This window comes from Anarrhichthys ocellatus, unplaced genomic scaffold (assembly GCF_004355925.1).
Source record: "Anarrhichthys ocellatus isolate YVR2014 unplaced genomic scaffold, GSC_Weel_1.0 scaffold24, whole genome shotgun sequence".
NCBI classification, from domain to species: domain Eukaryota; kingdom Metazoa; phylum Chordata; class Actinopteri; order Perciformes; family Anarhichadidae; genus Anarrhichthys; species Anarrhichthys ocellatus.
In genome coordinates this window covers 8,807,663-8,821,330 of record NW_022280054.1, presented here as the reverse complement: position 1 = coordinate 8,821,330, position 13,668 = coordinate 8,807,663, and the positions used below count along the sequence as shown (strand labels likewise).

At 39.8% G+C, this 13,668-nt stretch overlaps 1 protein-coding gene across 2 annotated transcripts; it reads left to right on the top strand.

The window, feature by feature from the left end:
- The first annotated feature begins 6,830 nt into the window (after positions 1-6,830).
- kcnj1a.1 (potassium inwardly rectifying channel subfamily J member 1a, tandem duplicate 1) lies at positions 6,831-11,406 on the top strand. Of its 2 annotated transcripts, none has more exons than XM_031860509.1 (2): positions 6,831-6,957; positions 8,533-11,406. In XM_031860509.1, the coding sequence occupies exon 2, from the start codon at positions 8,543-8,545 to the stop codon at positions 9,662-9,664; it is 1,122 nt and encodes a 373-aa protein (XP_031716369.1). In that variant the 5' UTR covers positions 6,831-6,957; positions 8,533-8,542; the 3' UTR covers positions 9,665-11,406. The 2 variants fall into 2 exon arrangements, with proteins under 2 accessions (XP_031716369.1, XP_031716370.1); XM_031860510.1 differs by having other exon boundaries at positions 8,505-11,406.
- Positions 11,407-13,668: the final 2,262 nt, after the last annotated feature.

Sequence of the window (13,668 nt, the reverse complement as noted above, 5' to 3'; positions counted from 1 at the left end):
GATCAAAGCAGAGCCCCCAGCCCTCCCTCCACCTTACTGCCTCTGCTGTTCATCCCATGGTGAAATCCATTCAGTTGACTGTACCCCCACACATTAATCACACATTAATACAACTTCCTGGCACATTCATTACCACAAGTGCTCGGAGGAAAGTTGTGTATAGTGTACATCGTGTGTACATTAGATTTGCATTATTGTTAAAAGGTGTGGGTAACACAACATAATAGGCTTTTCATCACTTTAATAGACGATCCATTAGAATGATGAAACTGTGGATTGTCCTGCTAAGGTGAACTGCAGGAAGAAGACGCCGAATGCAAATGTTGAAGTGTTACATACTGCGAGTCTCATTTAATATTCATCAATGCAGAGATCTCCATATGAAAAAAACCCTGAGCTCTATAGCTCCTATATCACGGTGGGAATGTGTTTTTTTAGTATCTTCCTGCAGACTATGTAAAGAAAATGGCATAGCATACGTGTGTGTGGCTTAAATCTACACAAAAAAGGAAAATAAATGATGTACATAATATATTTGCCCATTCTGCTGAAACAGTTCAGACAGGATGGCAGTATCCGGTGTCAAAGTAGACTCTTATGCAAAATGTCTCAGTCCAAATCAGCAGCAGCAGCCCACAGTCGACAGTGTGCGTCAGGCCATGGTGAGGAGGAAGTGTCATGTTTGTTAATCCTCTCCCTGCCCATCCTTACTCTCCCTTTCACTTCCCCTTTGGCTCCATGCCTCTTTGCTTTCTCTCACCTGCTCCCAGGCTTCATTAGCTCTGATTGATCCTCTTGTCAGAGCTTATGGCACCGCAATGAACTGCATTGTTACAAGCGGCCCGGAAACAATTAGGAGCGGGGATGGAAATCGGAGGACAACCACAGAAAACATATCGCTATGAGGGCGTAATGGTGGACTTTTGGTGTCTGAGGAGCGTGCACGTTGAGTTATTCCGTAAAGAAACAGAACAAATGTGTCACATATGTCAGTGCTGAATAGTTAAGCAGAAATCACCGAAGTTGAAGCTGCTCTTAAGGCGCATTACATATGTTGTAATATTTAACTGTTCAACCAAGTGCCTGTTTTGTAGTTGGTGTTACACCAAGGACATAGGTGGAGGCCAGCATTTAATGGCACTGAGAAGTGGTGAATGCATGAAAAGGCAAGGTTTGTTTGCAATGGAAAGAGTATAAATTATTAAATGATCTATCTGAGCGGGGAGGGCACAGCTTTAGCTTAAACAAATGAATCTCTGTCAATATATTGGCCCAACGCATCATGATATCGATGACAAAATGCAGATATAGGAGCATAGCAGCAACCGTTATGTATACTCCCTATTTTTTATATTCATTCATGTATCGTTTAAAGGGAAGCTTGACTTTAAGGAACTAGTACATCTATTAGCATTTAAATTATGAATTATGGGAGTGTGAAGATCTAGCGCAGCACTGTGCTTGTTATATGTGAATACATAATTTAGATACAGTACTGTATGTACTTTTTTTTACTCTTGAGTGCAGTGGACGTCTTGCAGCAGATATATACATTCATTGTATGACATCATCATACTCAATGGACACTAAACACTCAAAAACACAATTCAAACTTAACATGAACATAATTGCGTTTGGTCGGTCTGACATGAATCAACTACAAAAGCCTGGACTATTTCTTACTGGCTCATACTTTTCAAGGGTATTAGAATAGTTTGTCATGTAGATGCCATTGTGTGTACAAGAACTACCATGCATGCTATTTTTCTTAATCCTATATTAATGGACTGGTCCTCACATGGACACCACTCAACAGTCCAGACACAGTGACACTATGTGGAGGAAAGCGGTACAGCAGCGAGTGATTAAACAGGATCACCGGCTGATGCTCTGCTCCTGAAAGAAGTTTAGCTGCTGCATTTTTCTTGGGGTTATCCCTTTACAAGCTTATACAAGCTGTAATAATGAAACAGCAGATTCCATCAGTTACTGACAGTCTGAAGTAGGTTGAAGCAGCATCTCTCTGTTGGTCTCTCTCTCTGTGAGAGCTACGTGTAGTGAGTGGCCGATATAATTGGTGACCGCTTTCAGCTTGCTCCCTCAAACTTCAAAATTGAATTTCTCCTGCTTTGTTGTTTAGCTTAGTCATCACATTTAAAAATGTGCAGCTTATTTCAAGTCTTGTGGGAAACGTGTGCATTGCAGTGGGTGGATGTACCTTGCTCAGTAAAGAGCAGATTAACATCAGCGATATTACCTTGATAAGCCATTTGAGTCCAAAGCGCGGCCAGTTATTGCATGTGTGGCACATATTTCACCTAATGAATAAATAAATACAGCGATAATTTGGGGAAACATTCCAACATTTTGAAGATATAGAGCCTTGAAATGCCTATGTATAAAACTTAATGGTCCGCTTTACTGTTTCAGTCCTTTGCCCACTGGCCCATTCTTATATGCTTCAGTCCATCAATGTCAAAAAGCTTTGGCATCCATGCTTTAGAGCAACCTCCTCCCCTAATAGCTGGGTGTTAAAAATATAGTCTCAGGGGAACTGCTGTCAGGTTGAGTTCATAATATAAGGCAAAGTCTTGTACCCTCTGAGCCTCCCTGCAGGCAGAGAGATCCCTGAGATCTCTAGTGTACCCTCCTGACATTCATTCATCTGAAGGGTTTAATGTACAATCTTAGAGACATTTCGATATGCAGGGAAGGGCTGTGAAGTCTTCATTTTTATAACTGCTGCAAAGCAGAGATAAGTCCTTATTACACAATTTTTTTCAGCTGGGGAATTTCAATATCTGAATCACAAAAAAAATTAAGCAGCCATAAAATAAGAATAAATACCTGCGAAAATACCTGTTTCGTCAACTGAGAATTTGTAAAATCCCTCGGGTTGAACAATAGGTCATTGATCTCTTGTGGCTTTTGTCGCCCGGGTGTCACTTTACAAAATACAAAATTGAATTCATGCTGGCCGTGTCGCAGCAGAGCAGCGGGGTAAAGAAGAAAGGTTGAGTGAGAGAGAGGTGATTTTAAGCTTTTAAGGCAGGTCATAATTTATTTCCCTTTCATTGAGTTGTTTTTCAGGCTCTGTGGCTGCCTAATCAGGCCGAAGTCCTTTGAGTGGGTGCGCTGTTATGGCAGAAAGAAGAAAGACAATACCATATTGTGACCTGAGAAAGCTGAGTGGAGGACAAGAATACATGTGTGATCCCCCTGTGTCCTTGGAACCTCCAAATTGCTGATTTAATTCAGCCGGAGAGGGGAACTGCCCAAAGTCCCTCTGCTGAGTTTACACAAAGGTAATTACTATGCATCAAAATGAAATTCAGATAATAATATTGACCTATCAATAAGATTATTTTAGTTTGTATTCCTGGTTTAGAATCCCACGCTTTTTACTTGTCTGTTTATCTCTACACATGTCCACAAGGCAGATAGAATTACACTCTTGTGTTCAAGAAACAAAGGAGACAAATAACTAGAATGCATCGCCCTGCAGCCCTGCATAACATATGCAACCCCGCTGTACTGGATGTTTATACCAGGCTTTTCACCTTACACTTCATATACTGTACATCCGACTGTGACGTCCCAGCCATCTGTTAAAAAGATGAAATAGTCTCAAAGAACAACAGTGGTTATGAAGGGATGAAGTATGGCATGGTAAAAACTTACAATAGTTAGTGGACAAGCAAGTGTCAAGTCGTGTAATGGAAAATCCCCACAAACCCTGTTGACCAGGCTTCTTATTCAGGCCTGACAGCCCAATTCCTTGTCTATATGCTTCTATTGACATGCACATTTCACCTAAAGGCATAAATACAGGCTGCACCGATCTTAAGATCATTATCATCTTTACAGCATGCTTTTTTTCCCCTGCTTGCCTACATCTCAGAATTTTCCACACAAGATGGTCTTGAACAAACGCTGACATTAAGGCAGCAAAGCGCATGCACATCTACTAAGAAATGCTTCGCAGCATATGTTTGTATCATTACAAGAGGCAAATGCTTCACAAGCACTTCACACAGCTTGTTGGGTTTGTAATGCTTGGCGTTTAGCACTTTGCCATTTTTACTCAGAGAATGATGGAAGATGGATATGGAATTTGAATGCTGAGTGACATGATGAAATGCCTGCCATCAGCGTACGTCCCACTCACCGCACCCCCTTCTTGCTCACGCACATACAAACATACAGCAGACGCAACGCAAACAGTTATCCCCCAAGTAGATATCTATTCAGTTCAACTGAAGCATATCTTAGAATATGATGCCACATGATGAATGTTTGAAAGCACGCCTGAATCACTAATCACTAAGTTCAAAACAAAGGCTTCATTTTTATTCACACCAGAATTAATTAAATGGTTTTAGCCCAGTGCTCAAGGCTACATTGCATAATTAAGTCTGACTGCTGTGGATTTTTTTCAGATGTGAAACAGTCAGATGTGGTTTGCAACTAAGGTCTTTTTAAACAAAGAAAAAAAAATTGAATGAATGGGCTAGACAGTAGCAACGAGAGCAATGATTTTCTTTGAAAAATAATAGCCTAATCAAATCCTTAAAGTTATTTCTCTCACCATGAACTACTCACAGACTAAGCACTGTGCTCATGCTGGTGTTCAGTTGGAGAGTCTCAATCGTGGCTCAGGCAAAGAGAGCCACAAAGGAGCTAAAGTGTGACAGGATATGAGCCTTAAAGGGTCACGACAACATGTTAAATGTTTAACAGCTTGAGAGGAAGCTTAAACAGAAGTATTGACAGACTTAAAAGAGATTTTTGGTCTCGACTTCACTGCCTAAGAATTGTTGTAAATTCTAATCATCAGTTGGTCTGGCTTCTCCTAACTTCGGAACTGTTGATTTGAGGGGCTGGACCCTACAGTACAACATGGTTCCGAGGTCCAATTTTCAACAGGATCAATGTTGCTCACTGCATTCCGCATTTAGCAAATGAGCTCCACGTATTTCCCTCAGGAGTTGGTAGAGACCAAAAACAGAGATAAAAGTTTTGATCAGAAACAAATGAGTGATAATGTTACTCTGTATCTGCTGGATGAACTGCTAGCTAACAAATTCCCCATATAAACTTACATTTAACAGTGATAATGTCACTGTTGTTCACAGCTTGTTTCTGCTGCCCCCCAGTGGCCAACAAAAATAATTTTACTTTAAACTGATGAAAAAAGGTGTTTACTCAGTAAATCTGGCGTTAGAAGAGTGGTGATTGTAATTTTTATCATTGACTAAGTTTCTTTATAATTCTGGTTAACCATACCATTATTTGAAAATTGCATCACATTAACAGTGTTGTCTGTAGTTTAATTCTGGCAAACATCATCCAAAACTATGAGCAGCAATGCACTTGTCTCCATTGTATCCATTGTATCTATCAAAGGAACTTAATTGAGGGGCTGGGCCGATACCATTAATGCAAATTACTGACTTTGCTTCTTCACCTCTGTGCTTTCTCACCTAGCAGGTTCCCGTGGAGCCTGGTTGTACCTGGACCATGGTCTTGCCTCCTGCCGTGGTTCTATCATATATATATATATATATTAAATGTGTTGTAACTCTGTTATGTTGTTCATTCTGTACACATGATATCTATTGCACTTCTGTCCATCCTGGGAGAGGGATTGCATTGCTGTCAATCAAATGCAGACTCTGTAGCTTATAATGTGTTAAATCAGCCCTAAAATCAGTGCAGCTATGTGGTCTGGTGGCTACTCACAGGCCTTTTGTCTGATATAAAAGGGATGAAAACGAGAGAGTTAGTTAAACAAACAGGCAAATCAGCTCCTGAATTAAAAAAAGAAGCTTAAATACAAAAGGCCTGTCATCCTTTTACAAAAGCGTGGATTAAGAAAAAAAAACGGCAAGCCTAATCTTGTTGTGTGTCATCAGTAATGCATTGTGGTTGTCAATAGCAAACACATTCTGCAGCATGTAAGGTAATGCTGCAGCCCTTTCTGCCACTTTTTTTTGGCAGAGAACAATGGAGTTGAAAAATGACTCCCTTCACAATTCACAACTTCTCTCCCCAGAGCATTCATCTTGGGATCATGAACTGATATTCGGTTCCTGGCCAACCCTGGAGAGATACCAGGTGAACACACACACACTGTGCCCGGGATGTGTTAAACATGACCATTTTCAGAGACGCAGAGGAATACATGTATAAAGGAATGTGAGTTATGTGCTCTCTTCTGTCATGATACAGTATTCTAGGGACAACAACGTTATTATAACATGTTAATATCAGGAGAGGAAAATTGTTGTACCTTCCTCCAGATGACTCTAATCATCTTTGCACGAGACAAACGTCTTCAGACAGTCACTACTACACTGGCAACAACAGGAAAAAAAGATTTACAAAAAAACATGCCAATAAAGTGTGTGTCTACAGTAAATAATAAGACAGTCTGTTCGTCAGAGAGAGGACCAGAACCATACAGATACAGTACATACAGGTACTGCATTTACATTGTTAATATTCCCTTTTTTTTTTCAAGAGAGAAAAGCTTAAATAAAAGGTCACAAAAAAAATAGAAACAACCAACAGTAAATCCGGAGCAAATCTTACACTGTGGTGTACCGGGAGTGTGGTGGATAGAGGTCAGCTTGGCCCTTGGTGCCAGGCGTCTGTGGGGTAAACATCCTATTAGAGCCGGGGGGGGGGAAGGGTATGCGTGTGTGTTTAGGGGCGGAGGGGTACTCGATGTCTCTGTGGGTGTAAACATCACCTGGATGATTCCTGTACACCGAGACAGTATAAATATACACAGGTGTTGGTGAACAGGAGTTGGAGGAGGACACGCCTAAACTGTCTCAATCAATTGTGAACCAGAAAGAGACAGAGAAGGAGAGGAGAGAAAGTAGAGCTGGATTTTTTCCATTCATCAACCTTCTGATGTGCATCATATAACTTTCACTTCAAATTACAGAGGTGAGTTTTGACTGAAGAAAGTTCACTTTCATGTTAACATATTTCATTTTCAGCTGTAACACATTTCTGCAAGAATATGGTGAGTGTGATGTCACAGTGTGAGTAGTTCAGATAATTTCAAAGGAAATTGTCACTGTGAATGTTTTTTTTTTAAATAAATTAATAAAGAAAGAAAAAGGATTGCAAATACATTTTAACTTTAAACATTAGCTGGTTTGTACTTAACTGACAAAAGAAAGCATTTAATACAAATAAGGTGTCACTGCTCATGAGAGATGTATTCCAGTGATCTCCCTTTTAAAAGGTGTTGCTGAGACATCCACTTTTACAATGCAAATGTAACACATAAATGCAAATGTAGCACATAAAGCCTAAAGGAAGAATACAAGAAAAAAGTTTTTATTTAAAAAATGTATTGTTCTCACAAGGACCCTTACCATGAACAGTGTTAGTCTTTGATTGACTGATTACATTTAAAATGTGCTTATTTGTAAGGTTGAAATTTGATTGTTAGTAATGAGAGTAAAGCCATTTTAGGGTTAAAGCTGTGTGTTTACTATTCTGTGGATAGAGTTGATTTTGTTGAAGGTAGATGTTTTCCAATGCAAAGTAATAATTTAAAGTACTTTGTCTAACATACAATTAAAATACCAAATACCCAAAATAATTACAGCACATATCTTGTTACAGTATGAAAACATGCTGACCTAATGATTAGCTGTGGAATGACTAGGTTTGCTTCCAAAATGATTGAAGCTTGCAAACAAGCAACACAGAGTGATTATCAGATTTCATTTTTGGCAAAATGACTGGATGTGAGCTTTGAGGGTTGAAAGCAAAAACATAAACTCACTGTACTGACCGTTCTGTACTTCACACTCACGAACAAGCACGCCATGATCCAAATGGGTAGTTTGCATGACTTGACAACAGAGGCCGTATACTTAGAAACCCTCCACCAAGCACCAAAGTTATGAGAACTCTGAGCTGCGTTTGCCCAAATTATTTTAATGCCACGTTTATTTTTGCAGCAGTGAAAGCTAGCAAACAAAGCTGATCCTTGTGTTGAAACAATTGTTCGGGACCACGAGTATTTATTTTATTTGAAGCTCTAATGTGTTACACTTCATTGGAGAACTTCATGTATTTACCGCAGTGCTGCATCCACCCAGGATTGTAGCCTTTCAGTGAGGATTACAACTGCAGTGGGTCAGAGCAGCTTGGAACATGTGAGACTGAACATACACAGTTAAGTAGAGTAATTTCTTTATTTTTGCATATACACCACCAACTGGTCTCTAATTGTAGTGAATTACAGTATTTAAGGACAAATGACAGTTTGAGAGGGCCTCTGACTGGCTGACTGGTTAAATGGCCGGACTGTTACTATAAAGATATTTTCTGTCATTAGTCCCAAGTGCAGCATCTGATCTGCTAGAACAAGTCAGCTATAGGGGCCGATTGTTTTTGCTTTCTACAAGTAGTGGTGCATAGAAACCGTTCGTTCACACAACAGCCTGATGACTAGTTTTCTACTCTGTACTTAGACGCTGCTCCTGTGCTATCGTCTTATAGGTCGTGGAACATGTTTGGATACATGAACAGACGTATCCATGACTATTTGGTGGAGCGAAAAAGATGCAGGGCCAGACTCGTTACCAAAGATGGTCGCTGCAACATTGAATACGGAAACGTCAAGTACAGCAACCAGTTATACTTCCTGGCGGACTTCTGGACCACCTTTGTGGAGATCCGGTGGCGTTTTGTCCTCTTCCTCTTCAGCGCCTCCTTTACCCTCAGCTGGTTCTTTTTTGGCCTACTGTGGTATTGGATTGCGCGCAGCAATGGAGACCTGACATGGCAAAACCCAACATCAGACCACATTCCATGTGTTGATAATGTGGGAGGACTCACCACAGCGTTCCTTTACTCCCTTGAAACCCAGACAACTATTGGGTATGGTGGCCGAGCGCTCACCCCTCACTGCCCAGGTGCTGTGGCCCTTATCATCATCCAGTCCCTCCTCGGAGCTATTATCAACTGCTTCATGTGTGGAGTCATCCTGTCCAAAATCTCTTTGCCCAAAAAGAGGGCAAAGACCATCTCATTCAGTAACATGGCTGTCATCAGCTCCAAAAATGGCACCCTTTCCCTGTCAATCAGAGTGGCCAACCTGCGTAAGACCCTGATGATTGGAAGCCAGATCTATGGCAAGCTGCTGAGGACAACACACAGACCCGATGGGGAGACAATCATTATGGACCAGGTGAACATTGACTTCATTGTGGATGCCGGGAAGGACAACCTCTTCTTCGTGTGTCCTCTCACGCTCTACCACACCATCGACAAGAGAAGCCCCTTCTTCGAGATGGCCGTGGATACGCTCCACAAACAAGAGTTTGAGCTAGTCGTCTTCCTAGACTGCACCGCAGAGTCCACCAGCTCTGCCTGCCAAGTCCGGACCTCCTTTATTCCTCAGGAGATCATGTGGGGCTACAACTTCTTGCCCATCATTTCCAGAAGCAAGGAAGGCAAGTACAGAGTAGATTTCTCCAACTTCTCCAAGGTGATGCCAGTGGCTACGGCACACTGTGCCTACTGCTTCCACAACATCAAGGGTCATCATCATCACTCCAGAGATGGACATGACAACCAGGGCTTTGAGGTGATTGAAATCAATGACACACCCAATGTCACCATGATGTGAGATCATGGACACACAGTAATGAACAGTAGAAACTGAGACAAGTAGAGGCTTATACCTCTCATTGATGAAATCCTAAAATCTCAAAAAGACAAAGAGGTGCTGGAGGCAGGTAGGGTTACCCAATGTCAGGCAGCACATTGTGTAGCATTTAAATATGAAGTAAAGAAAACCCACTTATTTGTTATTCTATTGTGTTGAACTCAGATAAGAATGCGGTCTGTGGGCAAGAACACTTATTGTGAACCATTTGTATGTAAAACCACACCTGCCACTGTCTGCTGACAAAAAAACCTGTTTTCAAAAGGGAGACCAGGTCAGGCAAGACAGAGAGGCTACGATTCAGCAACAGGAACAGAACGTTTTCCCAATTACTCTCACATGGATTGAACATATGTGCTCTCACTTTAAATGAAGATGAGTGGCTGTAATTGACTTATGGCCTTGCACATCAGGTTTGCCGAGCATGGAGAGACAGAAAAATGAATCAAATCTGTTATCCTGTATATAAATCTTACTATTACTTGAAGGACCACTTTTGAGGGCCATGCTTTTATCATATGTGAGAAAAAGATTAAGTGGCTTGTTCAATAATTCATGCTACTTTAGGCTGCTGTACACAAAGAGACACTTGGACTTGAACCATTACAGTATGCTTAACTATTCAGACACTGAGGCACTAGCAAAGGGTGGGGCTCAGGGGCCGCTCTTTTCAAACAGTGGGTGATGTAGTTGTGGTTTTCTCCTTGAGAGAAACATTGTGAGAGAACAAATATTTCAGGAAACACTTATGCCTACATGCAGCACTGAATAGTATGATAATCAAGTGTCTTTGTTCGGTCTTGTATTTGATCTCAGGGGGAAAATACACTGAAATAAAGGCTATTTTTGCATTGAAAATGTCTGTGTCATCATATTATTCTGTACCTAACCGAGCCTGAATGTTATATATGGACTGTGATCAAAAAGGTCAAAGCAGCGTGATGACAAGTGCCAACCCCTATCAGAGTTTTCATCTGTAAACAAAGAGAAGTTGTGACAGCAAACAGAGATCCAAACACAACAGAGTGAAAGTTTTTGGGAGATAAGTGCTGTTGCTTTCTGCCCATTAGTTTACGTGCAGGTTCTGAACATGAAACCATAACTTTCCATTTAAAGAAATAACAGCACATACTGTACGCTACGATGGAGCTTTAACAGATTTTGTTGAGGCCGACCTCTCTAATGAACTGTCTATCCTTACGTGTCTGCCTGCACCCTTGCCATATCAAGTGGCATATAGCAGGGCTCGGGTAAAAGATTGTGAATATTATTGACAAATTATGTGAAATGACTAAGCAGCATAAAGATGATATATGCCAGACATATTCTAATGCAAAAACAAGTCCACAACTGTCCCTTAATGGCTGTTCACTGTGTCTGTGATACATATGTTTGTCTCATGCGAACCAAAAGAGCACTTTGCAAGACTGTAGCCGTCCTTACACACAGGCAACATGCATAGACACCGGTTGTTAAATTACCACCACATATTATTTAAAGCTGTCCTCAGAGTGAGACTTAAATGATGCAAAGAGTCAATTACTAAGAAGTCTTTCAAATTAACGTACACCATCCTTAAGTGGTTTTACACCTAATTCCCTCGCTCACAGCTTGTGGCCCTGTGAAATGAAAAGGGTGTAAACACCGTATATTGTTTTTTTTGTTCAATGACAAAATGTAACTTGTGATGGAAAATATGGAATAAAAATAAAATGAAAAAATGGTGCAACCTCCTGACACTTCTTTCCCTTGCACGGGAAATGATTAATTTGAATGAGATGAAATTGCATGCAGTTATTCAGGTACAGCCAGTTAGAACTAAGAAAGTCTAATATTAATTTTAACATCATCAATATGCGGTAATTGGGGTGGAAAAATATTTGAAACACCTAGTATAATGCAGTACAATTAACCAGTACCACACGATCATAAATCATCAAAATCAATAGTAAAAAAGAAAAAACCTTGATGAAGGTATGTTTCTTTGCAGCGCTGATATATTACACTGCATTAGGTATAGCTAATATACCAGCAACTGACTGTGTGTTATTTTAATAAGACACACCATTTCTGTAGTACCTTGTCATGGTTAGTTTGTCTATAAATTTGATTATATTCCAATTAGATAACAAGTCTTTCAAGGATGATCGAGATTCATATTCATAACTAAAACTGTAATGGCCACTTCATCTTACCTTAAAACACATGTGAATCCAGGTAAAAACGCTACATGTCAGAGTCAGTAACAATAAGTAAGATTAGTTAGTGTAAGACTGTTTTGTTAGTATCTTGATACAAACTAAAGTTGCCGAAAGAAAGAGAGGCGAAGATGTTTTCTATCAGCAGGTGTGAATATAGGTCACTATAATGATGTACATCACTAATTGTGTACATCAAAATGGCCCAATAAAAAATACAATCACTGTGTTTTCATCTGGTGAGGCAACAGGCAGGCAATTGAACATAACTTGAGAGGTAAAAACATTTATTTTGTCACATTTTCCTATACAAAAGCCCTTTTTCAAAAGGTATTACTTCATACATTGCAGGAATGACAATAATAATAATATATTGGTTAATTGTAAAATTATACACACATATATATATATATATATTTGATATCCGAAATACATTGCATATACGAAGTAGCACAGATCCCTTTTCATTGATAATGCTTGTGAAACATGAAAATGAAGGGTACATTAGAATAATTTCTTTATGCTACAAATTACAAGTTCCCTTTTTTATTCGTTCTTTTAAAGCTATAAACTTTCAGGAGAAGCTGGTTGTGGATGTAAATACTGTTTGTACTGTTTTGCATAACATACCTGAAATTATTTAATGCACAGGAAAAGCTTTCAATTCCAGGGCTCTTTGGCATAAAACTTGATTCACAATGGAAAAGTTTCATCATAATCACATGTTGCATATAAAGTGAAGGAATCCCTGGTGGTTGGGTTATGATTCAAGCACGCATTTGTGGTTTTGGGAATACAAGAAAATATCACGTGCACATAAAGACACTTTAGGATGTTACAACCGAATTTCAGAAATAATAACAATAACAAAATTTTAAAATGTATTGCCCAAATGTACAGATATAAAAACGCTAAAAATGCTGAACAAACTACTTAGCAGAAATGGACTTTAAAGGTTTGCATTTTTGACCGAGGTCAACTCGTATTAATTCTCTTGACTTTTTATACTGTGTCACATATGAAAATAACTCTGCATAATTTATACAGTAAGTTGCTTTAATGCCTAGTTGACTGATGCTTATAAAACAATAAAAAATAGGTCTGACAAACGCACAGCGTTTGCGAATCTGAGGATTTCTTTGTTTCATCTCGTCATACTTTATTGGTTTTGTTCTCTGAAAAACTACTTAATCCCAAGTAATTTATTTTCAAGTGTCCATTTTCAGTTACTCTAAAGGAATACTTTTGCTATCAACAGCTATGAACACCTGAAGATGGATATGTTTTGACATGATACTATTACATGAAGATGAAATTCTGACTTGAGATTCATGTGCATTTTGCTGGGCTTTCGATCAGTGAGAAACTAACATTCAAACACACATGCTGCTCTCAAACTAGGATCCAGCCCTGGTAAAATACAACTCAACTGTCTATTAAAGGAGCAATATACGACATTCAGAGCATTCATATAGCAGCAAACAACTATTTGCTATGTAATGATATAGTGGAGTAATGTCTACCTGAGCAGAGAATGAAGTCACTCTCCCTCTGTTGTTATCAGAGCTTCGCCTTGCTTTGTTGACATAGCCAATCCCGCCACGCGTGCTTTTAGTGCATGTGAGCGTGCCCCAATTGTTAGCTCATATGCATCGCTCCGCAGTGCAGTGCACTCCTAAGACGGATACAGCTGATAGCCTCGTTGTGGAAGCATAGCGCCAAACCCTCCAGGTAAACACCTTTAGCTCTGTCAGCACTATTGCCATA